We start from the raw sequence: 19091 nt of genomic DNA on the forward strand, positions 1-19091 counted from the left end.
ATATATTATATTGTAACTAGATTTTGTCAGCGTGTAAAGCACATATGTTCATCTTTGTATTCATATACATGATTTAAATTTTGTCTCAATTACATGAAAAAAATAATTTTGAAATTTAAAATAAAACTGCTATAATTTATCCCCTTTTTGTTTTTTTACTCTGTATAGATAATAGCATGTTATCAAAGGGAATAAAGGAAGAAAAAAGAAACTTCAGGGATTCTTAATTCCCTGGTACATATAATTTTTATATATATATATGTGTATATATATATATATACACACAGACACAGACACACACACACACAAAATATATATATTTTCAATTCTAAACTTTACAAATAAAGACTTTTTCCTGTAAATGATTATAGCCTTGTCTATAACTTAATTTCGTGTATACATTAAGTGGGTGTATTGGAAGTTTATTTTAAGGAACTGCATTTTGTATAATAGGGAGGCTGACAAGTCCAAAATCTGCAGAGTGGGCTGGCAGGCTGTAGACCCAAAGAAGAGCTGACGGCACAGTTCAAGTCCAAAAGCTGTATGCTACAAAAGATTCCCTTGTTCAGGGGAGGTCAGCCTTTTGTTATGTCCAGGGCTTCAACTAATTGCATGCGTAGGCCCACCCACATTCTGGAGGGAAATCTGCTTTACTCAAAGTCCACAGCTTTAAATGTTAATCTCATCCAAAAGAACTCACAGAAACATCTAGAATGATGTTTGACAACATATCTAGGTTTTGTGGCTCAGCCAAGTTGACACATACTTAACCATTAACAGTGGGTTAATTAGATGTCTATTGAAATATGTTAGGCGAAAGGAAATTGCCTCTCACTTCTAAATCAACTAATAAACTTTTAATTTTAATTTGCTATAAAAAGTATACTCTAAGGAAGTTAGAAATTTCATATTAAATAATATTTCTTACAAAAAGAAGTAGCTGAAGGCAGTAGAGAAAAAATAATTTTAACCTGAGGATAATAACATGAATGACCACCATATTCCTGCATATTATAGAAGGTAGATCAATTCCTTCCAACATTGAGTTTTTATCATGAGTTAGGTGCTAGTGGTGCAAAAGTAAGCCTTCAGAGCTCACAGTTTAATAGACCCACATAGATGAGTAGTGGTAGTTGGTACTATTAGTAGTAATAGTAGTTACATATAATATTTGAATAAATCTAATGTGCTAAGCACTCTTAAGCCCTTTCACATATTACCACATTTAACCCTCCCAATATCTCTATGAGCTAGATATTATACCTTACTGATCCTCATTTTACAGATGAGGAATTCAAGGGCTCAAAAAGGTTAAGTTATTTGCCCAAGGTCACGAGCGTTGGTAAACGATGAAAAGAAGTAGAGTGGTAGAGGTCATAATAACGTGTACAGAGTTCTATAGGAACAGAGAAGGAAACAAGAAACTGCCTCTGGGGGCTTTTTTAAATTTTCATAATTTCTAAGCTGAGATTTCTTCAGTGGTTTCCAAAGGCACAGAGAATAGCATTACAGGTGGAAGAAATAGCTGTTCAACCAATAAAGGTATGAAGCAACATCCCTAATTCAGGAAACTGAAGATTTTGAGATGGCTGGATGTATAGGGCTTGCAAAGAGCAGTAACAGTAAACTGAATCTGAAGAGATAGCTAGGAGCAAAATCATGAAGAGTGTGAGTTAGGGAAATGTATTTTACAAACGAAAATTTACAAAGACTTATAAACAAATTGAGCAACTGTGATTGAGAGTTAAAGAATAGGGATGACAAGAGAACATTATCCATCCAGTGTCTGCCTTATCACTCATGGGGACTGAAGCAATTCTATTGAGTCTTGAGTCTTTTAGGAATATATTTTGAAAAACTGCCACAATAAATGATGAGAAGCAATTGAAAAATCAATATAAGCAAAGCAATTACTGAACAAATTTAAAAGGTTGAATAAACTGTTCAATTTATTTTCAGTAAAAATACTCTGGAGTCATAATGGAAAATGAATTTAGAAAAAGATAAGAATGGAAGCAGAAAAGACTAGTTTGGCCATTTGGTAGTCCAGGTAGGAAGTACAAGTATGAACTGAGGCAATGGCAGTGGGAATATAGAGTGGTGGTTGGATTTAAGATACTGTTTAAAGAAGCAAAGTGGTCAAGAGTTGGCAAAATAGGACGTGGTACTCTGTGGGAAAGGGATATATCTGCTACGTGTGCATTAGTGGTGGTGGTAACAGAAAAATAGGAGTGGGAGGTATTTCGATTTTGATGAGGACTTTTATTCAGGTACCAGTGGGGTGTCCATGTTGGAGTCAACGGAAGTGTTCGTGTATGTTTACGTAATCAAAAATAATTAGTCTGTTTTTCAAACCGTTATTTTTACAAGGAAAATGTAAAACTAACATGACTATTCTATAGGCACTTTTTTTCCTCATCATTATTCAAAAAGTGGCCTTATGGTCAAATGTTTATAATCATAGCCTTGATTTATTGTTTTCACTAATTAGACATCATGAGCCCTGTGTATGGGCCTAGAACAAAGATGACAAAGTAATTATGTTTTCTCTCCTCCAGTAAGGTATTGGTGGAAGGGAGCTAATGTTTATTGATTTGCTAGGTGATTTACCTATGTTATGTCTCTCAGTACTACCTAGTTTAGCATAATAGTGACTGTTGTAGCATCTGTAGTTAGACTACTTAAATTCAGATCTCAATTTCTCCATATAAATGTTAGACTTTAGCAAGTTTATGACTCTGAGAGTAGTTTATTTAGGTAATCCTTTAATATTTTAATTTTTTTAGAATTATGTAAAATATGTGGATCCAAAGTAAAATCTACAAGAGAAGGTATATTTAAGGAAATACAGCTTCCATCACTGTTTCCTTCTCCCACCAGGAACCATTTAAATTTCATGGGTTATTTTTCCTTTTTTTTTTTTTTTTCTTTCTACATAGCAGATATAGATAGTAGGTAGATAGATAGAATCTCCATTCTTTTTCTTAGATAAAAGTAAAATGGTGGGTGATATCAGAGAGGAATTGTGGATAGGAAACAGCAAAAGCCTGTCCCTCCACAAAATCAGCCAATAAACTAGCAAGGACAGTCAGAACCAAATTTTTTAGACTCTGGAAACTCATCAAGGGTTTACAGTGACAAGGTGAACAATTAATCAAGAAAAATCAGCTGAGTCTTGGCATTTCAGGAAATCTCTGATGAATCACTAGCTGATCACTAAGTTAATGGAATGGAGATTTCAGTGGCCAAACACAAGGAACCCAGACCTTACAAAATTAGTTTAGAAAAGTCATTTTAAAAACTGGAGCAATGACTATAACAAGCAGCAACAACAAACTAGGGAGGGAGGAGAATCTGATTTCTAGCATGGTCACATTATAATTCTCAAAGTGTTCAATTTTCAACAAAAATTACAAGACATGCAAGAAACAAGAAGGTATGACCCATACATAGGAAAAAAGAAATTAATAAACTGTCCAGAAGGAAGCCCAGACATTGACTTGCTAGACAAAAACTTTAAATCAACAATTTAAAATATGCTCAAAGAGCTAATGGAAAGCATGGACAAAGACCTAAAGGATACCATAAAAGCAGTGCCAAGTAGAGACTATCAACAAAGAGACAGAAATTATTAAAAGGAGCCAGATAAAAACTCTGGAGTTGAAGAGTACAATAACAAATGAGAAACTAGAGAGATTCAACATCAGATTTGGCCAATTGAGATTATTTAGGCTAAAGAACAGAAAAGAATGAAAAAAATGAGCAGAGTTTAAGGGACTCACTGGACACTATCAAACATAGGCAACATACACATAATAGGAATCCCAGAAAGAGGAGAGAGAAAAGGGCAAGAGCATATTTGAAACAAACAGACAAGAAAACCCCAGAAAATTGCAGTCCAATATCCTTGATGGACACTGATGCAACAATCTTCAACAAAATATTAGCAAACCGAATGCAATACATTATAAAGATCATACAAAATGATTAAGTGGGATTTATTCCAGGGATGCAAGGATGGTTCAACATCTGTAAATCAGCCAACGTGATACACCACATTAATGAAATGAAGGGTAAAAATTATGTGATCATCTCAATAGATGCTGAAAAAGCATCTGACAGCAAAAACAAAAATAAGTGGAACTACATCACACTAAAAAGCTTCTGCACAGCAAATGGAACCATCAACAAAATGAAAAGGCAGCCTACTGAATGGGAGAAAATATTTGCGAATCATATGTCTGATAAGGGGCTAATATCCAAAATATATAGAGAACTCATACAGTTCAACAGCCAAAAAAAAAAAAAAATAGGCAGAAGATCTGAATAGACATTTTTCTAAGGAAGACATACAGATGGCTGCCATGTTACTTAGCAACCTTATGTAGACATGTAAGCTCTCCCTCCAGTTCGCTTCTTGCCCGGGAGTTCCCTCCTGGATGGCGGCCCCTGACCTCTAGCCTCTGTATAGTCTTATGCTGTGAGGAACTTCCTCTCTCAGGCAATCCTGTCCAAGTACCATGCAATAAAGCTTACTGTGTGTTACTGCATTTCATGGTCTTGTATTTTTCCATGTTAGCCTCCAAATCCCGGAGGTCCCTTATAAACATGAATTTACATACCAAGCAGGACATTATATAATGGTAAAGGTGTCAATCTATCAAGATGGTGGAACAATTCTAAACATATATGCACCTAACAAGAGAGCCTCAAAGTATCTAAAGCAAAAACTGAATTTTGAAATTTGCCTATGGATTCCACACAATCTCAATGGAAATCCAAGCAGGCTTTATTGTAGAAATTAAAAATATGATTCTAAAATTTATATGGAAATGGAAAGAACTGACATTGCCAAAGAAACTTTAAAAATGAAGAATAAAGTTGGAGAACATGTACTGATTTTGAGAATTACTATAAAACTGTTGTAATCAAGGTAGTGTAGAGTTGGTGTGTCAGTCTGCTAGTGGGCAGGGCTGGAGGTCAGGGGGTCCTGGGGCTGGTGCCTGTCCATTAGTGGGCAGAGCTGGGTCCTGGGGTCTCTGACTACTGGGCCCTGGGGTCCTGGGCTAGTGCCGGCATAGTGGTGTTTGGGGCCAAGTTCCGGGTTCTCTGGTGGACAGGGTCATGTCTTGGTGTGGCTGTGAGCTCAGGGGGTCTTAAGGCAGCCTACCTGCTGGGAGCAGCCCAGCTAGTTGCTTGGCTTGAGACGTCACAGTACTGGTACAGATAAGCTGGTGGGCAGGGCTGGGTCCTGGTGCTAATAAGGTAGAGGGAGGACTCCAAAATGGCAGCCAGCACCAGCGTCCATATGGTAAAATGAGCTCCCCCTTATGGCTGCCTCCAGTGTCTGTTGTCCCCAGGGTGAGCTCCAGTTACCTCCTGTCTGTCCAGGAGGCCCTCCAGGATCAGCAGGTAGGTCTGATTCAGGCTCCTTTCAAATTACTGCTTCTGCCCTGGATCCTAGAGCATGTGAGATTTTGTGTGTGCCCTTCAAGAGTGGAGTCTCTATTTCCCGCAGCCCTCTGGGTCTCCCAAAAGTAAGCCCCACTGGCCTTCAAAGCCAAATCATTCTGGGGTCTCATCTTCCCAGTGAAGGACCCCCGGGCTGGGGACACTGATGTGGATCTCAGACCCATTGTTCCTTGGGGAGAACATCTGCAATTGTAATTATTCTCCCGTTTGTGGGTCATCTTCCCAGGGTATGGGTCTTGGGTCCAGAGTACCTGGACTCTGCCCCTACTACCTGTCTTGTTGTGGTTCCTTCTTTATATCTTTAGTCGTAGAAGGTCTTTTCTGGCAGATTCTGGTCTTTCTTATCAATAGTTGCTCTGTAAATAGTTGTCATTTTCGTGTGCTCATGAGAGAAAGTGAGCTCAGGGTCTTCCTACTCTTCCATCTTAGCCAAGCTCCTATTTTTAGAGACTCAGTCCATTTCTATTTAAAGTAATTATTTATAGGTGTGGACTTAATATTGCCATTCTGTTAATTGTTTTCTGGCTGTTTTATAATTCCTTTGTTCCCCTCTTGCTTGCTTCTCTGTAATTTGGTGTTTTTTCTGTAGTGGTATGCTTAGATTCCTTTCTTTTTTGTGTGTGTGTATCTAGTATAGGTGTTTCCTTTGTGGTTACCATAGAGTTTACATGTATTTATAACAGTCTATTTTAAGCTGATAACAACTGAACTTTGAATGCATACTAAAGCTCTACATTTTTACTCCCCTGCCCCGAATTTTGTTTTATTATGTCACAATTTGCATCTTTTTACCTCGTGTGTCCATTAACAAATTATTGTAGTTTTATTTCATTACTTTGGCTTTTAACCTTCCTAGTAGAGTTATAAATGATTTATCCTCCACCATTACAACACGAGTATTTTAAATTAAACTTTATATTTTTTTCCAGTGAGATATATACCTTCACATATTTTCCCGTTACTAATTAGCATTCTTTTGTTTCAGCTTGAAGAAGTCCTTTTAACATTTCTTATAAGGCCAGTCTAGTTGTGAACTCCTTCAGCATTTCTTGTCTTGAAACCTCTTTCTCTCTCCTTCAGTTCTGAAGGACATCTTTGCCTGGTACATTATTCTTGTTTGGCAGGTTTTTTTTTTGTTTTTAACACTTTGAATATATCATGCCACTCCCTTCCAGCCTGCAAAGGTGCTGCTGAAAATAATCTGCTAATAGTCTTATGGGGGTTCCCTTGTATGTGACAAGATGTTTTTCTCTTTTATGATTCTCTCCTTGTCTTTAGCTTTTGACAGTTTAATTATAATGTGTCTCAGTGTGGGTCTCTTTGGATTCACCTTTTGGAACTCTCTATGCTTCCTGAATCTTGACATGTTTCTTTCCCCATGTTAGGGAAGTTTTCAACCATTATTTCTTTGAATAAGCTTTCTTTCTCTCTCTGTCTCTTCTCCTTCTAGGACCCCTTATAATACATATATTGGTCCATTTAATGGTGTCTTGTAAGTCCCTTAAGCTATCTCCACTCTTTTTCATTCTTTTTTCTTTTTGTTCCTCAGATTGGATTAATTTTACTGTCCTTCCTCTGAGTTTGCTGATCCTTTTTTTCCACTTGGTGTAGTTTACTACTGAATCCCTTTATGGTTTTTTTTTTTTTAGTTCAGTTATAGTATTTTTAAGCCCTGTGATTTCTGTTCGGTACTTTCTTATATTTTCCATCTCTTTGTTGAAATTCTCATTTTGTTCGTGCATTGTTCTCCTGACCTCAGTGAGCAACTTGATTACTGTTATTTTGTACTCTTTATGAGGTAAATCAGTTATCTCTGTTTCATTGAGTTCTGCTTCTCTACTTTTTATCCTTTTCTTTTGTTTGAAACATATTCCTCTGTTTCTTCCTTTTCCTTAACTCTCTGTTGTTGGTTTCTGCACATTTGATAAAACAGCCACTTCTTGTAGTTTTGACACTGTTGTCTTGTGTAGGAGATGAACCTTATCCATCAGCCTGGCCCAAGCTCTTGGTTGTCTCTCAAAACTTTGTGGTGTCCAAGCCACCTTCTTTATTCTTAGAGGCTCCCAGTATTTGAGGGTGTGTCAGGACCTGTCAGTTTCCCAAATGAGAGGATTGTGGTCAGCACCTCAACGCATGCTGACTCGAAGCCAGATCCTCAGGCAGCAGCTGGGAAAGTATGTAATTAGTGCCTCCCAGGGAGAAACTGGGAAAGGGCTTTTTTTGTCTAATTCCTCTGCACTGGGACTGGGTGCATTGCTGTGGATGAGTGCTCCTGCGCTTGTTAGTAACTACTTCCTTGTTTGCTGCCATCCTGTGGTACTCGTGAATGCAAGCCCCTTTGACTCTCAGAGCCAGGCATTCTAGGGGCCCATCCCTTGGATGGCAGCTGTCAAAGCTGGGCCACCAGGTGTATGTACAAGCTCCTTCCAGGGAGATACTAGTGACTTGGAGTGTACTAGAGGGAAAGGGCAGGTGAGGTGTCCACAGGCTTCCCTGGTCTGCAGGGAGGATCACAGTCAGCCCCTAGATGCTTGCTAAATTAGAAGCCTGGCCCCTAGGCGGTAGATTTTAATGCATGCAAATACAAAGAAGAAAGAAGCCAGCCTTAACAGGCTACATTTTGTGTGATTTCATCTATATGAAATTCTCAAAATGCTAAAACTATAGATATAGGAAAAAAATCAGTGGTTGCCAGGGGTTTGAGGGAGGAGTATGGAGGGATGACTAAGCAGAACACGGGATTTTTAGGACAGTGAAACTATTCTATATGATACTGTTGTGGTAGATACATGACATTATGCATTTGTCAAAACCCATAAAACTATATAACACAAAGAGTAATCTCTAATGTAAACTGTAGACTTTATTTAATAATAATGTATCAATATTAATTCACTAGTCATAACAAATGCACCACACTAATGCAATGTTTTAATAACAGGGGAAACTGTGCCATGGGGGAGAATGGGTAAATCCAAACCCTGTATGTTCTGCTCTATTTTTATGTAAACCTAAAACTGCTCTAAAAAAAAAGTTTATTAAAAAAATAGAAATCATTATGTAATTTCCCTCATAAAAAAGGATATGGGCCCCCTTTGTAGATTGGAAAATGAGGGGGAAAGAAGCAAAAGGGAAAACGTGGGGCCTTAAAAGACAAAAGCAGTATAATATCAATGGACTCAGAACTTTCTCCCAACTCCCCCATCACTGAGAACAAAAATTATTTATTAAAGACTTCACTGCACCGACAGAAGGGGGCACCCTTTGACTAGGAACCTTGTAAAAATACTCCAGAATTTTAATGACGTAAATAGATTAAAGCTGTAAAAAGCTATTACGTGAAGGAAACAAAACAAGACCACTTCATGAATCTCATGCCCTCCCCTCTCAAAAGCCACAGGAAGGAGAAGCAAAATATAACACAACACTCCAAACTGGGAAAACTGATCTAGAACATTCAAAACTGTTAAGTTTTTTAATTACAGAAAAATCCTTTAGAACTCGAGCAGAAAATATCAAATAACTTACAGATGCAAGATAATAGCTCCCCAAAAGAGCATTCAGAAGAAGGTTTATGTGATTCAGTTAAAAAAACAAAACAAAACACCTTTAAGGAAAAAAAGTGTGAACCAAAGGTTGTATTTTCATTAAATCTATTCTTTAGGCATCAAGACTGTTGGAAAACAGTTTTAAACATGCTAAAATTCAGTGATTTTTTTTTTTGTGCCTGTGAACCCTCTGAGGAATCATCCAACAAAAGATGACTGGAGTCTTTGTGACCGCCTGGAGGGGTAGGATAGGGAGGGTGGGAGGGAGGGAGACGCAAGAGGGAAGAGATATGGGAATATATGTATATGTATAACTGATTCACTTTGTTATAAAGCAGAAACTAACACACCATTGTAAAGCAATTATACCCCAATAAAGATGTTAAAAAAAAAAAGATGACTGGGGAAACTTTTGCAAAAGGACTAAAGGACTGAACAAATAACAATATGTTGTGGATAATTAGAGCCAGATTTCTCACTGTTGGACAAAGGAATGAAAATGAATGAAGGGGAGAGGCTAAATTAATGAAAAGGAAGGCTAAAAATGAACCCTGTGGTGTTGGGTTGGAATTGGAGGTATCGATATAAACTCATGGTTTGGGGGAGATAGACTTTCAAAATTAGATATGAAGATAGGCAAGTACATATACACATACATATATATACAGGTACACACAAACATACACACACACACATATATATACATATACTTACATATAAGTGTGTGTATGTAGAATTCCTAGCTCTTCTGCTGGACTCTAGAAGCAGTAACATCTCAGTAGCAATGAGCCCATGTAGCACATGTAGCATCCAGATCTTGGTTTCTTACTATCATTCTCCACTGATATGAACCGTTCCTTTCAGAACTGGCTACTTTCAGGGTTAGGTTGAGAATGAATGATATGAGCCCTAAACATCTTGTCGGAAAAAGTAAGAAAGTGCTCAAAAAATGATGGGGGCGTCATGATGGCTCCCACTGTCCAAATCTAGGACAATCTGAGCATCCAAATAAATAATAGCAATGGATTATAGCCTATTGAGTAAAATAAGAAACCATGAGCCCATGTTGTTTTAAATAAATGAATAAATACATGAATGAATAAATGATAAAGGAAAAGCTTTTTCTCACAGTAGAATTCCATTTAATAAATGTAGAAAGAATGATAGACTTAAAAAAAAATCTCTATTTGGTAATCATCATACTAATAGGTGATTCGGGAAAGAACCATCAATAAATGATACTAAAACTAAAGGGCTAAAAGTATGATGAGTTAAAGAATATTTACATAGTCTTACAGTATCTCTCCACAAATACATAATTGCAACAGGAGAACTAGTAACCTTCACATGGAAAAGTTAAAAGGCATCACCCAAATCAACAATCAGTGTTAACATCACCAGTAAAGTTACCGACTCTCCCAAGTTGGTCCCCAACAAGGGTCCTCCTACGTGGTGTCGTTCCAGCCAATAGAAGGAGACTGAGTTTGGCTCAGAAGCAGAGAAAAGCTTTCTTCTTCGGTATGAGAATGGAGCGGTACGAGCTAGGCTCTGGAGAACGTGCTCTGCCGAAAGGCCCGCAGGGCGCTGCTTTGCAGGGTTCTGTCAGAGGAGGGAGGGGCGGAGTTCCCGAAGGGCGGGCTCAGCTGTGCTGCTGGGGGCCTCCCGCGTAGCGCGCGTCGCAGCATCTTTGCGCACCGCCCGCCGCCGCCATCTTTATTTCACGTTTTCCTGCGGCGCTTCTGCACGTGGTTCGCGGAGCTCAAACGTCGGGAGCAGTGGTTTTACCCTGAGAACTTTAATCTGATGTGGTCGCCGCCAGGCCTCCATACCCAGCGCCCTACAGGCAAGTGAAAGTAGACTAAGCCCAAAAGAAGAAGTGAGACCTTATCACCTAGATTCCATCTTATTTTTCCCTGGGACCCTATTGGGCTTTGCTGGTGACAAACCCCTCCTCTGCCTTTTGTCCTGCGCCCCATTCTTAGGGGGCGCTGAGGGGGCGACGGTCCATCTTATGTAACTGCTTCCTGAGTTTGGGTGCAGTCATAACCCCGGAGAGGGGAGCAGAGCTTCTCCCCAGCCGCCTTCAGATACGTTCGATTATCACCCGGCCTTAGCCCTGTTTTTACCCCTGAGCGACCACCATTTGGAGTTTTATAGATTCTAACCTTTTGGAGACAGAAGACACCAGACAATTTTAAGATGCATGGTCCAGATATCGGCAAGAGAACAATGTTGTTAAGGGTCTCAGGAAAGGTAGAAAACAAGTGATGCTGGGGAGAGCCTGTGGTCCTCTGCTCCGAATTTGTTCGGCCAGAGGAGGCTGGCTGGCTTCTGTTAGCCAAGCTGCTTTTTCCAGTAGCCTGTCTGCATTTTCTCCAATCAGGCACCGTGAGGCAGCCACCGTTGCTTGGGTAAAGCATCCTGGAAGTAACATGGTGAAGAGATTGGAAGGGGGCAAAACTGGAGGCAAAGAGCTCAAGTCCGAGATTCAGATGAGGTGGATCTTGGCAAGGTAGTGCTCTGGAGCAGAGGGCAGATCCGAGAGCTGTTTTTGAGATAAGCGTTTGCAGTGAAAGGGAGGGTGAAGTGGAGGGTGATGATACCACTCTTAGGCAGTCATAATGGTTGACAGCTGTAATAAGGAGTCTCACTCCTCTGGGCATTGTTTACTTATTAACAGAAATGGGGATCATAATGGTGCCTACCTCATATGGCTACTTTGAGGATTAAATGAAATAATGCATGTAAAGTGTTAAATGAGGGATTGGCATGCAGTTAAGTGCTCAATAAATGTTAGAAACCTTTTTTCATCAGGAAACTGAGGCTTAGCAAGGTTAAGTAACTTCTCCAAGCTACACAGCTATGTAAGTGATGGAGTTGGGATTCTAGCATATCACTTGGAAAACAGAGTCAACTCACATCACTTGTTATGTAGAATAGAAACAGGGATGACAGGTCTGTGGTGTGGCTATGGTGATGAGCTTGGTTTCAGAATTGAAGACATTAATGTGGGGTGGGGAAAGGAGGTCCAGGAAGCAGTTGGACACGAGTCTGGACCTCAGGAGGGGTCTTGGCCAGAGAAGTCCTTGTTTCCAAAATCATCTCTCAGAGTCTATGCAAATTTATAGTCATCAGTGGTGCACTACCTAATTGCCAGGTATCTGGCAGATGGTGTTTAATAAAATTGTTTGACCACGATAATTGTAAATTCTTTAAGTGGTTTTAGTCACATTTTTATATTTGACTGTCAGTGTCTCTTGCCACAGTTTTTCCATGGTGCCATAGAATCATTATAATAAAAAGCCTATATTTCAGAAATAGAAAAGCCATATCCTAGTCAGTATGAAGCTTAAAGATTTCTGTATTATAAACCATTCCATTAAGAAGTTAACCTTCACTCAAAATAACTTTCTAAACTTCATCTCCTTCAACTACAAGCAGTTTTTCACCTCTTAATATGTTGAATAATTTGTTACTCTAACGTTATTTTAAAAACCCAGATTGCTGAGTCACAAGCTGAATAGGGGGAAAATCTTCAGTATTCCTCAAGTCTCAACCATATTTACCTAATGGCATACCACCTACCTTTGTCCCCCCACCAAGTACCTTATCACACTGTTGTTATGAACTTGTCTGCATGTATATCAGAAATCTAAGATGAAAAAACAAGCATCTTTTAGATCCCTCCCATGGATTTATGAAGACAATAAAATTGTCCGTAGCAAGGGATGACAAACTATGGTTCATTGGCCAACTTTGACTCAACACCTGTTCTGGTATGGACGATGAACTAAGAATAGTTTTTACATTTTTAAAAGGTTGAAGAGAATTCAAAAGAAGAAAAATATTTCATGACGTGAACATTATATGAAATGCAAATTTTACTGTCCATTAATGAATAAAGTTTTATTGGAATACAGCCATGCTCATCATTTACATATCATCTATAGTGGCTTTCATGCTACAGTGGCAGAGTTGAGTACTTGCAGCAAAGATGGGCTATGGATGGTGCTCTCATTGCTTTGCAGTGCTGTTTAGCAACCTGTAGATCTCAGGGATGTGGTTATAGTGCCACCTGTTTCAAGTACCATGTACATCACTGTACAGAAATACTTTTTAAATTTTGTTTTATTTTATTAACCAGCACAGTAGCCATCATGTCAAAACAAAACAAAACAAAAGAAGAGAATAGTGGGATCCAAATGTCATGCTTTTAAGTCACAGTGGAGTGTGGATTATTTTGTTACAGGATGAGACAGGAAAGCACCATCTTTGTTGTATAGTGACACTACAACTGTGCTAAAAGAATATGGTCTGACAGAGTAAGCCCTCATCACAACATTCCCAACTGCAAGAAAGGAGCTGCCAGAAAAATTAGAAAATTTAAAACGGAATATCTCATAATAGCACAATTTCTCCATTACAAATAAAAAATGAAAATGAGACTGTACCTAATGTAAGTGCCCTGGTCGCTCATTTATTAACCAGACAAGGAAAGATATTTATTGATGGTGAGTTGATTAAAATATTTTTGATGGTAGCAGCAGATGAAATGTGTCTAGAGAAAATAAAACAGTTAAGGCTATTAGCCTTTTGGTGACAATCGTTCTTTGAAGAGTTGAGAACACGGGGAGCAACATCAATAATCAATTTAAAACCATGGCAGATGATTTCTAGTGGTTTTCCTTGGCTCTTGACAAGTTGACTGGTGTTACCAATACAGCTCAGTTATTTATTTGGCAAGTCCATGCTGAGTCTGAAGTCAATGAAGAGTCAGCTTTTATGAATAATCCATGTGGGAAAACTATGGTCAAAACTATTTTCAAAGAAAATGAGGAAACACTAATTCAGTGTAACCTGAAGTGGAATCCGCTAAGATGTGTTACAACTGTTGATGATAAAAATATGTGTGGAGCAGGAAAAGGCTTTTTGGACAAATTTACACAGGTTGTGAAAATGTAAAGTGTTTAAAGCCTATACTAATTTATTGTAATATTCATCAGAAGGTACTTCGTGGAAAATATTTGAACCTACTGTGTGTTATTGAACCAGTTGTGTCAAAGGTGATCATCATGTCTCCTGGACTTAACCATTGTCTGTTTTGTGAACTTTTGTCAAAATAGAAGCTGAATATTCTGACTTGCCCTATCAACTACACAGCAGTTTGATGGCTTAACAGATAAGTCATCTGTGACTTTTTGAGCTCAGGATTGAGATTTCTTAACAAAAACAGCCCTCAACCACTATTATTCAACCACTATTATTGAACACTAGATGACTTGGGAAATTAGCTTCTGTTGCAGACGTCGTAATGTTTCTTAATGGATTCAACCAAAATGACAAAGCAAAACAATGGTTATCTGCAGAAACCTGTGATAAAGTCATTTTGATGACAATTAATGTTTTTGTATTTATTTATTTATTTTTGCTGTATTGGGTCTTCGTTTCTGGATGACAATTAATGTTTAAATCACAAGCAAGATCAAGCGGCCTAAGAAACTTCCTGTGTTGTCAAAAATTAAAACAGAAAGTGAGATCTCCATTCCTACAAAAATTTAAATGAACATATTTTCCAGGCTCAAACTATAGTTCCAGCAGTGTTTTCAGACCTCAATACAAGTGTAAAAGTAATTTTTAAATTTCAGATCCATTTAACTGTAATTGAAGGGTTTCTATTCAGCAGTTCCACATCCAGCAATATAATAAATGGTGTGCTGAAAGGCAAACATCAAGAGAATATTTAATAGAATTTTATAACTGCCTTCTGGGCAATGAAAATGCTTAATAAAAGCTTACGTACATGGGGCTTCCCTGGTGGCGCAGTGGTTGAGAGTCCCCCTGCCGATGCAGGGGACACGGGTTCGTGCCCCAGTCCGGGAAGATGCCACATGCCGTGGAGCAGCTGGGCCCGTGAGCCATGGCCGCTGAGCCTGCACGTCCGGAGCCTGTGCTCCACAACAGGAGAGGCCACAACAGTGAGAGGCCCGCGTACCACAAAAAAAAAAAAAAAAAAAAAAAAGCTTATGTACATGGATTGATATCAGTATTTGACAGAACTTTGAGATTTTCAGCCAACTTCAAGAGTTAGTCAGCTATAAAATTTAAAGAGCACGCAGTTCACACAAGACCATCCTCACTTCTGACACTAACTGCAAGTTTGGAGGAGTTCCCAAAACTACCTTTAGTGTCAGTAATTCCCTGGAAGGATTTCCAGAGCTCATTGAAATTGTTACTCTCAGTTACCATCTGTTACTGGTAAAGGATGAAGATTTAATTCAGCCAAGGGGAGATGTACATAGAGCAGAGTCCAGGGAAGGACCAAACATTTTTGTTGTCCTCTCCACATGGGGTCAGGATGCTTTATTTTCACTGCATCAATGTGTGACCGTATGTGTAGAATATTGCCAGCTAGCAAAGCTTGCCCAAACCTTGGTGTCCAGAGATTCTTTTGGGGCTCTATCATGTAGGCAAGACTTTCCCCCCATGATTGCCCCCATGGTTGATCTCAACCATCAGGGCAACTGATACCATGTGGCCCAAAGCCTCACGTACATCACATTATTGGTCTTTCTGACATGGTCAGCCCCCACCGCAAATCGTATTTTTTTTTTTTTTTGCGGTACGCGGGCCTCTCACTGTTGTGGCCTCTCCCGTTGCGGAGCACAGGCTCCAGACGCACAAGATCAGAGGCCATGGCTCACGGGCCCAGCCACTCTGTGGCATGTGGGCTCTTCCCGGACTGGGGCACGAACCCGTGTCCCCTGCATCGGCAGGTGGACTCTCAACCACTGCGCCACCTGGGAAGCCCCTAAATCGTATTTTTAGATTGCCCAGTGTGACCCAAGTTTCCCAGGCAAACCATGACATTCCGAGAGATCACTTCCCAAAGCTGAGGACAAATACCTGGCCATTCTGGGGGCAAGGTTAATTCTTTACTACACACCACCTGTGGGGAAAGCCGTTTTCAAAGATGAAATGCAAAATGTCATTACAGATCACCATTAACAGATGAATAGTTGCCATCAATTTTGATCAGAGAGAACACTAACTTTGAACTCTAATGGGGTGAAATGTGATCTAACCCACAAATTTATCTTTCTCATTAGTAGACCTGTATCACAAAAGAGTATACTCAATTATTAATGTCAGATTTTGAATTTTATCAATAAAAATTGTGGAAGCTTGTTTTCTGTCTGTTATATAAGTAACTACATAATATCCTTGATTTTGCCTGTTGGCCTGCAAAGACTGCAATATTTACTATCTGATCTTTTACAGAAAAGTTTGCCAACCTCTGGTGTTTAGTCCAGTTTGTAATACTGCTCTGATGGTTAGTTTTATGAGTCAACTTGGTGAGACTGTAGACCCTAATTATTCAACCAAACACCAATCCAGGTGTTGTTGTGGAAGTAGTTTGTAGATGTAATTAACATCTACAACCAGTTGATGTTAAGTGAAGGAGATTGTCTTCAACAATCTGAGTAGGCGGGATCCAATCAGTTAGAAGTCCTTGACTGTACTTTCCTTGAAAAAAGAAGAAATTCTACCTGGGGACAGCAGCTTCAGCTCCTTCCTGAGAGTTTCCAGCCTGCACTCCCTAGAGGCCCGTCGTATGCATTTCAGACTTACCTAGCCAGCTCCACTTACATAAGCCAATTCCGTGCAATCAATCAGTCAATCAGTCAGTGAACACACATATATGTCCTACTGGTTCCATTTCCCTGGTGGAATTCTGACTGATTCAACCGCTCTCTATAAAAAATACTACCCAATTTGTGCTGCTAGACAACTGAAAAGGAAATAACTTTAGATAAAGTGAAATTAATAGCTTACCATAGCTGCCTGTCAGCTGTGGTATTGCCTAATCTATCTTATTGACTCTCTAGTGCAAATCAGAAAAGGGCTGCGAGAGTTGTGAATGAAGAAAATTCAGGAAGATTTTAATTCAGTCTTATCACTGTGGTTCAAAGGGATAGTTTTGCTTCTCAATAGAGTCTATTCCCAGAGCATTTTCTGAGAAATGTCTCCATTAACCTTTTACTCTAGGACTCATTTGCCAGGGTCCACTGTTGCTGGCTATTAGAGCACCCTTGACTTCCTGGCATTGTTGATAAATTCTGTGCTTGTATATTTTCAGAGGAGAGTTTCCTGAGCTTTTATCAGATTTTCAAATGGGTCGTGGCACCAAAAGGATAAAATTCCAAATGACCTCCCCTCCAGGTGGATGTTTAACTCATATGTTAACTACGGCATGTAATACCTCCTCTAGTCATCACAGTAACTCCTGGATGTCACCTGCTGCGTGTTTTGTCTTCTCTACTTCTAGCAGTAATCATATGAGGTAGGTACCAGTATCCCATTTTACAGATAAAAAACACTGAAGCTTAGATAAATGAAGTAATTTGTCCTAGTTGCATAGCTGTAAAGCCTCAGAGTCTGGATTTGAACCCACATCTGACACTAAAGCTCCTGCTAGGTGGGAGGGAGCTCGGTTTAATCACTAGGCTCAGTTACCAGGGAACTTCCTGCACTTGTGGCGATGGCCTGGGTGACACCAGGTATCTGCTTGGCCTCTGCCAGCTTGCCTGGGCAGGAGACAAGTTGGAGGTGGCCCCTAAGCTTTGTGGGGGCTTTCTAACCCCTAGCCTTCTGCTGTGCCCCTGCCCAAAGGGAGGGAGGAAGAGGAGGAGGGCCGGGTCACCCTGGGGAGGGAGGGCGGGCCCTGAGAGGGAGTTTGAAAAGAGGAAGGAAGTGGGGCCCGGCAGAACGCCTAGCCACCCCCTGGCTGCTTCCCCACAGGACGACGCGAGGTGCCTGCAGCCGCCCCCCGCCCCCACGCCCCACGGCCAAGCCATGGCCCCCTGGCGCAAAACTGACAAGGAGCGACATGGAGTGGGTAGGTGTGGGCATGGGGTCCTCAGCAGGGAGAAGGGCAGGTGGCCAAAGAACCGCATAGGAAGAGGCTGGGGAGCCAGCAGCGCGGACGTGGGCTCAGAGCACTGACTCAAGCTTTGAGGGTGCAGTGGCTCCCTCAGCCTGCTGTGGCACCAGCTGGGCAGGAAAAGGGAGGCGGGGGGGGGGGGGGAGATGAAGGTGGGTGCCCTGCCCAGCAGGCTACGCCCAGCCCGCTCCCTCTCCTGCTGCCGCCACAGGGCTACCCTCTCTCTCCAAACGCTTTATGCATTTTCTAGACGGGTTCCAGCAGAGCTCTTAGCAGCCTGGCTCTGCGTCAGGCTCCTGGCATTGCAAGGACTCCTTCACCCCATCTGGAGACTTGGCCTCTTGGAGGGAGCATCATTCTCTCCCTTGGCTGAGGCTGGCCTGGCCCAACATGCCTCCCTCCCCCGCTGCCCAAAGCGACACCCATCTGCTTGCTTCCCCTGCCTGTTCCTCCTGGGTCAGATGACCCTTATTTGTCAGAGCGTCCAGAGGGCTGTGCAAGCTGGGGGCGTAGGGCTGGAGGGCAAGACCCTTCACTCAGCCCCAGAGAGCCCCTGGGGAGAAAGGCTCCCACCGGGTTATAGGGGCATATCCAAGAAGCCAGCCTCATCAGCTTCAGCCATCTAAGCTCCCAGAGGCCTCTGCCTCAAGCTGAGGGCCGGAAGTGGTGGCTGGGGGAAGGGAGGCTTCAGGTACTAGGACTCTTTCTACTAAGTGGCACGCATGGTGCAATCCCCATAGATTCACTGTGGTTTTCAAATAAGTGTGAATTTAAAAGCCACTCTGTGGCTTGCTACACAGGCAGATACCAGATACCACCCTCAGAGATAAGGATTGAACAGGTCAGATGTTGGAAGACCCAAGGGCCAAGAGTAGGGAATGATGTAGGGAATCCCAAGGCCACTGCTGGAGAAACACAGTCCTGGAGGGCTCAACACTTATTCATTCACTTACTAGGCTCCAAGCACTGTGGAGTGTTGAAAGATGAATGGTCCCTATCCAAAGAGCAAATAATATTCCATACCCTGAAGGAGGCTCCGTTTCTCAGTTTCTCCACCTATATTGAACTAGACTCAGTAACTTTTGAACTTTAAAGCTTCTCTAACTCTGGCCCTTCCAGGCTGAAACACC

General features: G+C 40.8%; 1 protein-coding gene across 2 annotated transcripts in view; it reads left to right on the forward strand.

The window, feature by feature from the left end:
* Nucleotides 1-17562: 17562 nt before the first annotated feature.
* The window catches only part of DOCK2 (dedicator of cytokinesis 2), a 405468-nt gene continuing 403939 nt past the window's right edge, over nt 17563-19091 (forward strand). The window contains exons 1-2 of one of the 2 annotated variants that reach the window (XM_029217458.1): nt 17563-17578; nt 17820-17916. In XM_029217458.1, coding sequence (XP_029073291.1) covers nt 17874-17916 — 43 coding nt within the window. In that variant the 5' untranslated portion in view covers nt 17563-17578; nt 17820-17873. Of the gene's footprint in view, nt 17579-17795; nt 17917-19091 lie in introns of those variants that run through there. The other variant, XM_029217457.1, reaches the window with a different exon arrangement.

The sequence above is a fragment of the Monodon monoceros genome, unplaced genomic scaffold (assembly GCF_005190385.1).
Source record: "Monodon monoceros isolate NGI ecotype Baffin Bay Population unplaced genomic scaffold, NGI_Narwhal_1 Super_Scaffold_12, whole genome shotgun sequence".
Taxonomy (NCBI): domain Eukaryota; kingdom Metazoa; phylum Chordata; class Mammalia; order Artiodactyla; family Monodontidae; genus Monodon; species Monodon monoceros.